The 15,559-nt window shown below is 36.6% G+C and overlaps 1 protein-coding gene across 1 annotated transcript in view; it reads right to left on the reverse strand.

The window, feature by feature from the left end:
- Window positions 1-847: 847 nt before the first annotated feature.
- The window catches only part of gfra3 (GDNF family receptor alpha 3), a 49,408-nt gene continuing 34,696 nt past the window's right edge, over window positions 848-15,559 (reverse strand). The window contains exons 5-8 of the mRNA XM_083547126.1: window positions 15,224-15,333; window positions 12,792-12,926; window positions 10,877-11,007; window positions 848-2,877 (exon numbers count right to left, since the gene is read on the reverse strand). Of these exons, the coding sequence (XP_083403252.1) occupies window positions 2,668-2,877; window positions 10,877-11,007; window positions 12,792-12,926; window positions 15,224-15,333 (586 nt within the window). The 3' untranslated portion in view covers window positions 848-2,667. The remainder of the gene's footprint in view (window positions 2,878-10,876; window positions 11,008-12,791; window positions 12,927-15,223; window positions 15,334-15,559) is intronic.

The following is a 15,559-nucleotide window of genomic DNA, read 5'->3' on the forward strand; positions in this document are numbered from 1 at the left end:
TGTATGTTTGTGCTGGAGGGTCTCTCTTCTCTTCTTTTTTCCTCACCTCCCTATCTCTATATATTACCCCCCCCCATGCTCCATCAAAGGCAATTCTTCCCCCAACAACGCACAACAAGATAAACAGTTTGCGTTATAACCCCATTATCTCCGGCTGCTGAATAGCTCCCTCCCTCAGGTTCCAAACCCAGACTGGACCCCCAACACCTGCTGTGCACTCACATTTTCACTCCTTTATTTTATTTTATTTTATTTAATTTAATTTAATTTTATTTTATTTTATTGTATTTTATTTTATTTTATTTACATGCTTGTGTATATGTGTATGTACGCATTTATTTCGGCTTTATTAGTCGTATCGGTCCAGTGTATGTGTGTGTGTGTGTGTGTGTGTGTGTGTGTGTGTGTGTGTGTGTGTGTGTGTGTGTACTTTTAATATTTATGCCCCTGGTTAGAGTCCACAATCTGTGCTGACTCTAAAAATTAAAGTACAGCGCAGATAGAGCAATAAAGGAAAAAGCGCTTGCATCTGCACTGATGAAGGGTCACGCCGCACGTGTGTGTGTGTGTGTGTGTGTGTGTGTGTGTGTGTGTGTGTGTGTGTGTGTGTGTGTATGACAGATCGAGAGTGTGTGTGTGTGTGTGTGTGTGTGTGTGTGTGTGTGTGTGTGTGTGTGTGTGAACCAGAAACTTTACCTAAGACAAAGAATTTCAACTCTAACAATACGTATCTACTTGCATTTTCGCATCCACTGTTCCTATGCTCATTGTATTTGTGAGCAAACGGATTTGATGTATTTTTTTAATGAACTAGTCTTTAGAAGAATCAAGTGTTGGCTACTTTATATATTTTATAATACTTTTTTAAATTTAATTTCATATTAAATTTCACACGGATCAAGAGCAAACATTAAATTTGAGTGAATTTGTTGGTGTGTGTGTTTATTTATTGAAATGTTTATATGTTGTAAACTTAGCATGCATTATCTGTCCACTTGCTAATTATGCCATAAAAGGTTAATCGGCCAGCTGTGGGGTTTTTTTTTCAGTCATGATAAACAAAACTTTTTTTATACATGTTTATTAAACATCAGTAAATCCAGCTAGTTACACTAATTGTACTTCATTTGGCTAGATGTTCATGTTTAGCTAACCTTGTATAGCTTGTGACAAATCCTCTTTTACAACACTAGCAACCAAGGCTTATCAGCAAGCTAGTTAAAAGTTTCTTAAGTAAAACAAAAAAAAAGCCTTTCACATTTGTTTCCTCTTCTGTCCTTCCATTATCCTTGTTTTAACCAGTATTTTTAACACTAGTTAACACTGTATTGTCCTCTCATGACAACCTCAATCTTGCAATGCTAGCAAGCTTATTTAATAGCTAGTCAAGGCTTATTAGCTAGTATCAGCGATATTTTTTTCCTATGTATTTAAAATTAAATAAATAAATATTTTTAAAAAAGGTTATAGCTGCTGCATTCTGGTATCTGCTGTACTAACTGTGGTAGCAGAAAGCAGAAAAGAAAAGCATTAGCCTATCACTTCTAACTGGTGAACTGTAATAGCAACCCTTATTAGCAACACTAGCTAGCTAATTTGCTAGCTTTATTGAATAGTTTTCACAATGAATTATAAAAAAAAAATCAAAAATTCCCAATATAAAGTTCTCAATATTTGCAAAAAAGTAAATATGTTTTAGTCTGGCTAGTATTTTTTACTTTTAACTACTATTTCTTTATAGCCCTATTAACTAGCTAGATGTTCATGTTTTGCTAATGTACTCAATTAGCTAGCCAGATTAATATATAATATATAATATGTATTAAGAATTTCCCATTTTAAAAGCATTGAGGTACTTTAAAATTATTATAATTTGCCATATAAGGGAAATCAAACTGTATTCTAGCAAAGAAGACAATCAGAGTCACCACACCAGTGGAAATAAATAGGACGCAGCGTGGTGACATTGCAAGTGGACACATATTGTGAGAGGTCTTTTTTGTGTGTTGACAAAGTGCAAACATTCTGTACACACACACACACACTTTAAAAGCTCCAGCAATGAGAAAACGCACAAGGTGTGTAAAGAAAAGTACAACAAATAATAATAAAAGAACAAGCTGTGCACTTGTACGAGGCTGTGCCACTGGACGGAAGCGATACAGCAATTCCCAAACAGCGGCGCAAGTTGACTGACGGCTAGCCAACCTCAGCAAAGCGAAAGGAGAATTACACAACAGATACATCACATTACTGATTCACTGTTTCACTCAATGGCAGTCAGGCGTTAAATATATCCGATTCCATTCAGTCTAATGAGTCATGAACCATAAATCGTGATTCCTAAACAATTTCCCAAACAATTGGCACAGAATGGGATTCAGAGAGCGACTTCCTGGGGAACGAGCTGCGATCAGCGAGCTACGCACAGCCCTCTTGGCTAAGAAGGAGAAACAGAGTGATAGGAAAGGGAGGGAGTGGGTATGAGAGGACTTTCCTGTGCTCTGTCCTCTTCTTCTCTTTTCATTTTTCATCGTGCCTTCTCTCCAACCCTCAGTATTAAAGTCTTTGAGTCTTAGAGTGGGTGTGAGTGAGTATTTCGAGGAGTGTGTGTGCAGATGTAAGTGTATATGTGTAAGTGTGGATGAGGATGAAGAGTGGTGGTGTCTACCCCCAGCTGAGGGTAGCGAGCAGCAGCAGGAGAAGAAGCAGATAAATGGAGACTGAAAGGCACGAGGCCTGGCCTTGAACTCTGCCCGTCTCTGAACCCAAATCGTTGACCGTGGCCTTCTCTGGGAAAGGAGGGATGACGTTGAACTCATCCACTGGATCAATCTCTTCTTCATGCTCATTCTTTTCCTCCTCGCTCTCTTCCACCTGGTACCAAGAGAGAAGGAAAACAGAACAATCAACTGTGTGTCTTAATAGAAAGAGAGACAGAGGTGAGGGAAAAGAGGCGTTCGGGATAACATGAAAGGAGCAACCTGTCCGACACCAACCTGTCTAATGTGAGGAAGCCTGGAGACAGTCAGAAAGAGAGAGAGAGAGAGAGAGAGAGAGAGAGAGAGAGAGAGAGAGAGAGAGAGAGAGAGAGAGAGAGTGACTGAGAGTGTTACAGAGACAGGGATTAAGAAGTAATGATAACAGGGGAGAGTGAGAGAGAGTGACAGATGGGCATGAATAAATTAATACTGATAAAGACTGATTGATGCACTGCCTCCTGCAAACACCTCTGACTAATCCTTTCACAGAGTGAAAGAGAGCGAAAGAGACATACACGTGAAGAAGAATGGGAAAAAGACAGAATGAGAGAGATCAAGAAAAGACAGCAAAAAAGACATTCCGTGAAGAGAGTTTGATTTAACTGAGAAAGGAAGCTAGAAGTGACGGCAGAAACAGAATTGAATCCTTTTTGTCTGGAAGCCCAGATTATCTCTGAGCCCCTGCACTCTGAGTATATGCACACACCAGTGAAGACACACACACACACACACACAGATACTGTAGATAGATAGATAGATAGATAGATAGATAGATAGATAGATAGATAGATAGATAGATAGATAGATAGATAGATAGATAGATAGATAGATAGATAGATAGATAGATAGATAGATAGATAGCGAGAGAGAGAGAGAGAGAGAGAGAGAGAGAGAGAGAGAGAGAGAGAGAGAGAGAGAGAGAAAAAAAAACTAATTATATTCCTATAACCATCCATGCTTAAAAAAATCTATAGTGCTATAAAAAGACAAATAAAATGGCATTTGTCTTTTAAATGTGTGTTGGCCTTTGACCTTTTATTGACCACTGTTAAAAAATAATAGCATCATTCCTAATCCAAATTCTAGCCTAATATTCCATCAAGCCTGACCCTTGCGGCCATGGAGATGATAAACCTTTCAAGAAAGACACAGGATCTGTAGCTCAATATGCAGCAAAAAATTAGCCATGCCATCAGATAGCCTATTGTCCACTTTTCTGGTCAGTAGCTTTAGAATCTTTAAAGTTACAATCTGGATATTCATATTGCTCTATGCAGATTTACAACAAGAAAGCGAAATCTTTAACACCATGCCATGGCATTGAAATATACACATTTTTATGTGTTTTGTGGGTCTTTTTCAGAATATTTTGTAGAATACTTTTTGCAATAAACTTTCTTTCGGCTTCTCCTGTTAGGGGTCGCAACAGCGGACCATCCAAATGTTTGATTTGGCACATGTTTTTACGCTGGATGCCCTTCTCAACGCAACCCTCCCCATTTATCCGGGCTTGGGACCGGCACTAAGGCTTGTGTAACCCTAATGGCTGGGGTTGGTTCCCTGACCAGGGAGCAAACCCGGGCCACAGCGTTGAGAGCGTTAATCACTAGACCACCAGGGAACCAATATTGCATTAATAAAAACTTCCTGTTCTTGTTGGCAATTATACTTTTTCACAAAGCGTAGCAGACTCTTTATTAAAAGCTAGAGGTCTGAATCCTGGCTTTAATGGAATGTTGGAGAGAATGAACATTTTTAATGTGTTTTTCAAAGACTTAAAATGTTTATCTAGTGAGTCAATCAAGCTGGACCAACAAAAATAAACACACTAACCATGTCTTTTATGTGCCAATTAATATCAAGCTGGTTCGGCTCAGTGATACAGATGTCCACAGTCATGTCTTCAAGTAATGAAATTCATTACGCTTGTCCTAATGTGTGTGAGGTTTGTGTTATGTAAACATATTCCTGACAAATTGAAAGTTCTAACCTACTATTTTCTAAAACATTCACAAACTCCTCAGCTACACTCACATATAAACTTAGAGCTGGTTTAGAACAGTTTAATAGCTTTGCAAGTTAAAATTAAATATTTAAATTAAACAAAGTTTAAATAAAGAAATAAATTTTGTAATTCAAAAATGATAAAGAAATATATAAAGGCGGTAATTTAATTATGTCCTTTCTTTTTGACAGAAATATTTATCTTTATTCAACATTTATTTTTTTCATTTTATTCACTGCAGCATTTATTTTCTGTTTGTTTTACATTTTTTTTTTTTATATTTTCATTTATTTCAACATTCATTCATTCTTTTTTTTGCATTTATTTATTTATTTATTTATTTATTTACTCTTAAATAAATAGAAGTTCGTTTTAGATTAGACCCCATACCCCTGATGATTAATTGGTAATGGACAGACAACTAAAAACGAACTTTGGTTAACATCTCTAAACTATTAAAAAAGAAAAACGCATATATATATTCAGTTCTAGGACACCTGCTTTTCAGAATATACATACTTCCCTTGGGAAATATAATCAGAAGGTATGGGATTAGCTTCCACTGTTATGCTGATGTTCAACAGTAAAAGACCTGGGAGTTATTTTAGACACCATCTTGTCTTTTGAAAATCATAAAAAACATATTACAAAAACAGCCTTCTTCCACCTTAGAAATATTGCTAAGCTAAAAAACATGTCTATATCTGATGCAGAGAAGCTCGTCCATGCATTTGTGACCTCCAGACTGCACTATTGTATTGCATTACTAGGTGGTTGTCCTGCATTATTAATAAACAAGCTACAGTTTGTCCAGAATGCAGCAGCCAGAGTTCAATATGATCACATAACCCCAATCTTATCATCCGTACACTGGCTACCTGTTAAGTTTTGAATCGACTACAAACTACTGCTACTTATAAAAAAACTAACGGTTTGGCTCCTATGTATCTATCCAGTATTCTAACACCTACAATCCGTCACGCTCCTTGAGATCTCAAAACTCTGGACTCCTAGTAGTTCCTAGAATAGCAAAGTCCACTAAAGGTGGTAGATCATTCTCACATTTAGCTCCTAAACTTTGGAATAGTCTTCCTGACAGTGTTCTGGGCTCAGACACACTCCACTGCTTCTCTTTCTCTACCCATCTCAAAGCATCCTGAGGTTGCGCCAGCTCCAGTCGTGTCCCACCTCATGAAGATTATAGACCTTTAAAGAAGTAGATGCCCGGAAACATCTCGAACCATCTAGAGATGTACCAGCAATATTTGGATTCCACTTCATCTAGTGTTTGGACATTGAACCTCTTTGATTGTATAAAGGCTCTGGCATGGAGAAGCTGGTGTTGGATCTATGATGATCTTAACTGTTGAGCTTAACTGTTTTTTTTTGGAGTTACTCAGTAGCTCCTGGTTGCATAATCTCAAATGACTGTATAAAACTGTAGAAAGGACATTACTCATAATCTTACACTCCGGTGCTCATGTTAGATCTCACTCTCCAGTGTTTTGTATTGAATTTTTTTAAAGACTATAATCACACTCTTGATATCACCCAAATAAGGATGGGTTCCCCTTTTGAGACTGGTTCCACTGAGGTTTCTTCTTCATAACATCTAAGGAAGTTTTTCCTTGCCACAGTCTCCGAGGCTGCTCATCAGGGATAAATACACATCATTCACCTTGATTTTTAAATTCTGTAAAGCTGCTTTGAGACAAAGTTCATTGTGAAAACCGCTATACAAATAAACTTGACTTGACTTGACATTTTGAGCCCCCAGCTGTAATTGCTAATAATGATGTAGATCCCTGAGCTGTGACGTGCTCATGAACAGATGAGTGGCCATTTAACTCACACGAGTTGGCCTGTAAATTTAAACATTACGATGAGAAAAGAGTCAACCAAAATGGATACAGATTAACATTCATAGCCTGTAACACTGCCACCGAGCTTTCGTCACACTGATGAAATGTTGGCGGTCGGCTCTTATTCCGAGCCCCAATATAATCTGAGAACACAGCAAAGAGCGCACCAGATCAATATTGATTTAATTTCGTACAAGAGTCATTAGCTTGAGGGATGGAGGCCTCAGTAATTGGACGTGGCAGTGTGGGCCGTTTGGATGTAGGGCCCTACCTACAACCATCCCAGTGCTGACTGAAAAAGCCTTCCACTCAGATTCGCTGTCTTGTTTTTAGGGCTATATATCAATTACATTGAATTATAAACAGCAGCTCTGCTGGAAAAATTTTACAAATGTGGAGTTAAAATGGATTCCTTTAACTACCTGAGGATGCGGTCAGAATGTAATGTGTTTGAAGGGTTGAAAGAAGGTTAGACTGCAACACTTACACAATGTTCCAAAGTTAAGGTCATTTACAGGACATCTACAAACACAAATAACTACAACCAAACAGTCTGTCAGCTGTCACATTTGTGGTTTGTGTAGTTGTGTTGTTTTTATAATCTGTGTAGTTTTATGTTAATAGTATGCTTAGTTGTGTTGGGTCATAGTTTTGTAGTTCCATTATGTGTTTTTGTAGTTGTTTAATTTGTAAAGGTTTTGTGTAAGGTTTGCAATACTATTTGTAGTTTGTGTAGTTGTGTTATGTGTAGTAGTTCAAATATTTGTGTTATGTGTATTAGATTGTGTAATAGTGTTATGTATATTTGTCATGTGCAGTGGTGTGGTGCAGTTGTGTGTAATAGTTTGTGTAGTTACATAAAGTAGTATGTGTGGTAGTTTGTTTAGTTAAGTGTAGTAGTGTGTGTGTAGTTAAGTGTAGTAGTGTGTGTAGTAGTTTGTCTAGTTATGTGTATTAGTTTGTGTAGTTGTTAACTGAATTAGTTTGTTCAGTTAAGTGTAGTTGTGTGTAGTAAATTTCTTGTTATGTGGTAGTTGTGTTAAGTGTAGTAGTTTGTGTAGTTAAGTGTAGTTGTTGTGTAGTAGATTGTCTAGTTATGTGTAGTATTTGAATAGTTGTGTTAAGTGTAGTAGTTTGTAGTAATTAAATGTAGTTGTGTGTAGTAGTTTGGGTTGTTGTGTTATGTGACACTTATCACTCTGAATTGCAGTGATGTGATTATAGCTCAGTGGGTGGAGATGATGTTCATGTAGCTGAGATGAAACTCGCGTGTACACCAGTGTGTTAGCATTAATTAAAGTATGCTCTTAAATCTGTAGTGTCGAATAATAAAGCTGCTCTTGTCGCATCTATTGTATAGGATATTCAATTAATGCGGTCTGGTTCACACACACAGCTCTTCCTGTTGGAGGTTTTCAGAGCACTGGGCTGTGACTTTGTCTTGGCTGTGCTCCTGATCAGCCATGCGTTCTGTCAAACACCCCGTTCCAAAGCCAGAATTACTGCATTTAAAAGAGCAGGCCCACAGTGGGGTTCTGTATGTAAGCTAACAGTCACACTCTACTGTGTGTTATTGTGTCAGTTAATAGTCACTCACAAGTGTGTTCAACAAAGTTAATTTATGTACATTGGCTCAGCTATTCAGTAGGGTGTAATGGTGGGGAGTGTGTTCTGCTCTAATTCTTTTGTGTAATGTGTTGTACTCTGCACAATCATTCAGGTTAATAGTTTAGTTTGATATTTTATTATCTACTTCACCTTCAGTAGATTTATTTATTTGTTTTTTGGAGAAGTGTGTGGTAGTATAGATTTTAATTGTGAAATAAATTTTGTTTTTACATGTTTAAGTATGTTATTTATTTTGTTCAGTAGTTTAGTTTAACAGTAGCTACTGGGTAGTGTCTTCAGGAGTGTGTTTAAAAATATAATTCAATAGTGTTTAAAAACTGTTCAGAAGAATAGTAGTTTGTTAAGTACTGTGTACGATGAACAGCATTTTCAGTAGTATAGTTTGGTGAGTCGCATGTAACATAGTACAGATTGGTGAGTAGTGTTCAGTAGTATTGTTTGTTGAGTATTGTTTAGTAGTATAGTTTGCTGAGTAGCATGTTCAATAGTATTTGTTATATAGTATGTTCGGTGGTGTAGTTTAAGTCATGTATTTTATAGTTTGTTGAGTAGTATCCAGTTAAGTATTATAGTTTGTTGAGTAGCATGTTCAGTAGTATAGTTTGTTAAGTAATGTGTTTTATAGTTTGTTGAGTAGTGTTCAGTAGTATAGTTTGTTATGTGGCATGTTCAGTAGTGTAGTATACTTTACTTTTCTTTTCGGTTTCTCCTGTTAGGGGTCGCCACAGCGGATCCTCCGCACGTTTGATTTGGCACATGTTTTACGCTGGATGCCCTTCCTAACGCAACCCTCCCCAATTTATCCGGGCTTGGGACCGGCACTAAGAGTGGCTGGGGATGGTTCCCTGACCGGGAATCGAACCCGGGTCGCAGCGGTGGGAGCGCTGCATCTTAACCACTAGACCACCAGGGGACCTTCAGTAGTGTAGTATAAGTAATGTATTTTATAGTTTGTTGGGTAGTGTTCAGTAGTATAGTTTGTTAAGTAGCATGTTTGGTAGTGTAGTTTAAGTAATGTATTTTATAGTTTGTTGAGTAGTGTTCAGTAGTATAGTTTGTTAAGTGGCATGTTCAGTAGTGTAGTATAAGTAATGTATTTTATAGTTTGTTGGGTAGTGTTCAGTAGTATAGTTTGTTAAGTAGCATGTTTGGTAGTGTAGTTTAAGTAATGTATTTTATAGTTTGTTGAGAAGCATGTTCAGTAGTATAGTTTGTTGAGTATTCAGTAGTATAGTTTGTTTAATAGCATGTTCAGTAGTGTAGTTTAAGTAATGTAATTTGAATAGTTTGTTGAGTAGCATGTTCAGTAGTATAGTTTGTTGAGTAGCATGTTCAGTAGTGTAGTTTAAGTAATGCATTTTATAGTTTGTTGAGAAGCATGTTCAGTAGTATAGTTTGTTGAGTAGCATGTTTAGTAGTGTAGTAAAGGTAATGTATTTTATAGTTTGTTGAGTAGTGTTCAGTAGTATAGTTTGTTAAGAAGCATGTTCAGTAGTATAGTTTGTTGAGTAGCATGTTTAGTAGTGTAGTAACGGTAATGTATTTTATAGTTTGTTGAGTAGTGTTCAGTAGTATAGTTTGTTAAGAAGCATGTTCAGTAGTATAGTTTGTTGAGTAGCATGTTCAGTAGTGTAGTTAAGGTAATGTATTTTATAGTTTGTTGAGTAGTGTTCAGTAGTAGAGTTTGTTAAGAAGCATGTTCAGTAGTGTAGTTTGTTAAATAAACGTTCTTTCGGCTTCTCTCGTCATGTTTGATTTGGCACATGTTTTTACGCTGTATGCCCTTCCCAACGCAACCCTCCCCATTTAGCTTTATACCAAGTTAGCTTGGGACCGGCATTGAGAGTGGCTGTAGTTTGTTAAATAATGTGTTTTATAGTTTGTTGAGTAGAGTTCAAATGTATAGTTTGTTAAGTAGCATGTTTATTAGTGTAGTTTGTTAAGTAATGTAATTTATAGTTTGTTGAGTAGAGTTCAGTAGTACAGTTTCTTGAGTAGCATGTTCAGTAGTATTTGACATATGTTCATTAGTGTTTGTTAAGTAGCATGTTAAGTGGTACAGGTTGTTCAGTAGTTTTGTTTTAGAGATTGTTAACAAGTATGTTTAGTTGTATAGCTTTTGACTAGCACAGTAGTGTGTAGAAAGAAGTTAGAAGTTAGAAATATTTAGTTATGCTATGTATTTTTTTCAGTATTTAATAATTAAATATTAATTTTAGCAGTGTCTTCAGTAGGCTTTTTAATAATATAATTTAATACTTAATTGACTTCAGAAGTGTTCAAAAATGTAGTTTGTTAAATAGCGTTTAGTAGTATAGATTTATGAGTAGCATGTTCAGTAGTATAATTTCATAGTTTGTTTAAAATGTTTAGTAGTATAGTTTTATAATTTGATAAGATACAGTTTTATAGTATGTTTAGTAGTTAGATCAGTAGTATAGATTTATAGTGTGTTGATTAGTGTGTAAAGTAGTACATTTTATAGTGTGTTAAGTATTGTATTTTATAGTTTCTTGAGTAGTGAGTTTAGTAGTATAGTGTTAAAGATTTTTCAGTAGTGTGTCAGTGTTGAGTGGTGTGTTTAGTAGTTTTGTTTGTTTGTCAGTATCAATACCCACCGAGTTGAGGTCTACAAACAAGTTGACGTTTAGTTCGTCGTGTTGAATATGAGGGGAGGGGCGAGGGGGAGGGAGCAGTGTACCCTCCACAGTCCGTGGATTGGCACTCCCCATGTTCTCTATGGCATTACCTGTGACAACCAGAAACACAGACACAATTTTAATTCAGCTTTATTCAACTTTATACCACATTCTTACTAGATTGTGTTACTTGAAATAGTGTTGTTTTTGTTAACCAACCATGTGATTGGTTCTTTAAACTGGAGGGGTGGGTTTTACATTATTACCATCAAGTTGCACACTCTGATTTATTAATATTTTGAAGGAGTGGCCTGTCTCAACTCATACCAGCTGCTGCTATCACCCACAATCCACTAGCATTTTAAGAGGCATATTTGGGTAAAGCCTTTTTCCAGTATGACTGCATTAATGTAGGTTGCAGAAGTCATTAATATCCTAAAACAGGAATACAATCAATGTATTGTGGATCTGAGTGACAGTCAGCTTTATTGGAAGTTTTCTCTCCCGTCAGCATCAGTAAAATCAACCACCATGGCCATTTGCCACTAATCTCAGTTCTCATACACTCTCATGCATTAATAAGTAAAACCATTTAAAGCGTCAACATATTTCTCAAAGTCGACTGCTGCCAAATCTTTTAAATGAATATACTGCACGCTTCTTGACATCATTGCCATAAACAGAATTTTCACTTTGGCATTCATGTGAGAATAATAATGGCTTGTTTGTTTTATGGACCATATAATGAGTGGATTCAAAGAAACAACTTGTATGGAACCCAAAATAAGTTTGCATTATAGGCATGCATTAAAATTGCAAGGTAGCAAGAATGGTGGTGGAAGAGGTTTAAACGTTCTGAATATGCTGTGTGTGTAATATACACATACCTAATAAATACTAAAATAAATAATGATATGTGTGTGTGTAGGTTATATTCTTACAATTATTATATCTTAAAAGTCTTAATACATCTCCAATACATCTCAATGCATAGCCAACAATGCAATACAATTAAGATACATATAAAGCAGCTACTGATGCGAGACGATACGATCCACCTTCATTATGATGCAGTGATATGATCAGATTATGAACTGATTAAACACAATGCAATTCATTGCAATCTGTTGCAATGGAAAAAATATGACCCTGAGCAATTCAATATGGTAGAGGTAATTTGCTTTTATTTCTTTGGTTCAGACCTTTAACTGCTTTATGACTTCTAATGCATGGCCCTTTCACAAACAGGTATTTGTAGTGCAAAATTTTTTTTATAAAACCAGACATTCTTTTGCTGGTCTATCTCCAAGAAGATGCAGCTTTACCTCCGTCATGTTAATCTATATTCTTTGAGATTCTCAGGACACGCCTCGGCCTCTGTTTTTACTGGACACGTTCTAAATAATAAAAGTATAGTGCATCTACTAATACTTATATATAAATAAATAGTTTTTTCCTTGATAATGCAATTGGCAAAATTTTAGTTTTGCCAATTCCATTATCAAGTTTAATTTAACATTGTAAGAAGACTAGCACCCTTCTTCCTATATGTTTCATCTAATCACATTCTGCTCACACAACGTCAAAGTGCAGTTGAACGCATTTACAGACGAGTGCTAATTGCTCTATTTTGTATACATGAATCAACCAAAGCCATGGCTAGTTAATCTCACACTAATAGACAAAAAGAAAAAAAACAATGTTATCCTTCCCACGCACAAAGTAGGCAATAGCAGCATCTTTTTTCAAATGGACAAACCTCCCGGAAAAAAGAGAAAATCTGGCATAGACTGAAAATGTATGTATAACACATCAAAGGCTGGTATTTTGGATTGTGTTGCGCTTTTAAACATGCTCTTCAGGCTATGTGAATGGCTGGTGCGGTAACACTCACGCAGGCAAGTGTTGCTGTTGAACATGTGCAGGATGCGCAGACACTCCTGAAGCTGATTCCCACTGCCTTCACAGTTACACCACTGAGACACTTCCATACTGCTGTTACTCACATAGTTCGGTGTCATGATCGTACCTGCCAACAAGGAGACAGAAAGATTGAAAACGAGAAAGAGCGAGATGAATGAAAACAGTAAAACCGAAGGTATAGATTTTTTAAAAAGACTGAAAATGTCATATGATATGAAAGACAGTGAGAGAAATGAGGGTCTAATCAGTCAGACGTCCATCTGGGAGAATCTGCAGCTCACTCGGCCCTCGGCTCTAATCATGTTAACACATGCAGCCACATCGTGTCTCGTTTATGTGACACATCTCTGACTAATTTCATTAAAGAACCTGATGTCCTGGTAGTTCAGGTCCATGTCACACTGGGGATTTGGCACAAACCCTTGAGGCTGCCAGGACATTTTCTAATTACTTAACCTGTGTAATGGCATCTAGTCCTGGAGGAAATGTATTCAGTAATCAGATATATTTCAGCTCAAAACAAACATGCTCATTTCACTGAAATGAAATGGTGAACAGGAATACGAGAGCTGGGTAATAATCGGAAAGATGACAGATAATAAGGGATGAAACCAAAATTTTATTAAAAGATGCCACAGATGAAAAAATAAGTTTCTAAGAATTTTTTTTTACAAATGCTGGATATTTCAACCTCAAGTTTTAAAGAACACCTGAAAGAAATCCATCCCATTCAATTTGAAATATAAATATTCATCCTCAGCAAGTGCTCTGTCCTGATCATGGTGGGTCAGAGCCTAGAATCTAGACAATGATTTGAATGAATCAGACAGTCACTTTTGTGGAAAAAGTCCATGCAGACCTAGTATGTGCAAGCAATTCTGCCCATCAGAATTGTGTCCAAGTAGCACTGATGTAGAAACTTATGTATCAGCTACACTTTCTAGGTGTCCTTATTGACATATGAAATTTTGCTTTGCCTTTGTGGAAAACATATTTGCATTTTTATATGGATGTTTTCCTGGTCTTCCATTTCTTGCCTTACCAACAACATTCTTGGTTGAATACAGGGTGGAATACACCCTAAATGTCATGCCACAATGTACTACATACATCCACACCTAGGGACAAATTGTAGCATGTTTTGAGGGATTGAGAGAAAACCATTGAACAACATGTAAACCCATGCAGTAAAAAAAGGATCGAACCCTGGTTCCTGAAGACTATCTGCAAAGGTAAATTTATTTATGTAATTTTTAAGATGTATAAACTAATGGTCTACTAAAAAAGTCAGACTTGCCTTCTCATTACCTTGTACTTTTTCAATTATACTTTAATCATAAACATCTTTTTTTTTTTTTAGGTCAGAACAGTGATTTGTTGGCCAAAATCCAGGGCTGCTTTCAACTGGGAAATAAAATTGAAGAACTTACCTTTAAAAGAAAATTATAAAATCAACCAAAATAAAGAATTATACAAGAGCACTTGGCTTCATTTATCATAGTTCTGCTCCCCTCATGCTGTTATATCCTACAGCTGCATTGGATACACAGGTGACCCTGACTTATTCAGTGTTTTGTGTTTGTCATTCCCTTTTATTTCTATGCTGTTCCTAGTTTCGTTTCTTGCAACAGTGCACATAATCCAGGTGGAATTTTAATTCCTCCTACCTGTGTTTCTTTTGATGTGAGCTTATTTAAAAAAGACTCAGCGAGGATTGTTGCATTTGAAGTTTGATTGCATATATTCAGAGTTTAGGTCAAATTTGACTTGCAGCATATTATTGTCAGAACACACCTTGAGAATAAATAGAGCGCATAGAGACACACTGCATGAATCCAGGAGCACCTATAAATAACCCCATGTGCTGTGACATGTGTTTTCCCTGCCATGTATCACTACCAGATTTACATATTTTTATGTAAATCTTTTTTTTTTTTTTTTTACATTTAAATCTACATATTTAAAAAGATTGCACTTGCATACACACAAAACAGCAGGACAAATACTCAGAAATGATGACGACGACGATGATGATGATGATGATGATGATGATGATGACGATGATGATGATATGTAAGCTTGGAGTCTACTGAATGCATCATCATTTGCTATAAATATGATCAAGATTTTATCCTTGATTTATTTTTCTCCAGCTTGAGAGATCACTGAGTGCAAGCTCATGTGCAGTCAGCTTTCTTTGTGTTCGGAGGTCTTAACCATATTATACATCTGCACACACACACGCACATGCACACACACACACACATGTCCCCTTCAAACTGCTTTACTTGGAGAACAGTGACACGGATCATCTGTGCTCAGTTAGTTTGAACGTGCATGGACCTGGGGCTGTGGTCTTCTAGTGGGTTGTCACAGGACATTTATCAGCGCATGATTGCTCACCGATCAGTCCAGCATACGCCTTGAGGCAGACGGCTCCGCTCTCACGCAGACACCCTGAAGGGGAGTAAGAGGAGGGCTGACAGTTCTGCTGGAAATCGGCCAGTCTGGATCTAAAAGAAAGAGAGAGAGAAAGAGAGGGAGGAAAAAAAGAGGGAGTTGTCAATCAAATTAAATATCATTAAAAAAATCATCACATTATAAAAAAGATATATAACAATTAGATTTCCTATTAAAATCAAGAGAAAATAAATGATTTCTTTAGAATTTTTTTTACATTTCTATCCAATGGTAGAAATAAAACTCGCACATTTACACATTTACCCATAAACATCGAAA

The sequence above is a fragment of the Silurus aristotelis genome (assembly GCF_946808225.1).
Source record: "Silurus aristotelis genome assembly, chromosome: 7".
NCBI classification, from domain to species: domain Eukaryota; kingdom Metazoa; phylum Chordata; class Actinopteri; order Siluriformes; family Siluridae; genus Silurus; species Silurus aristotelis.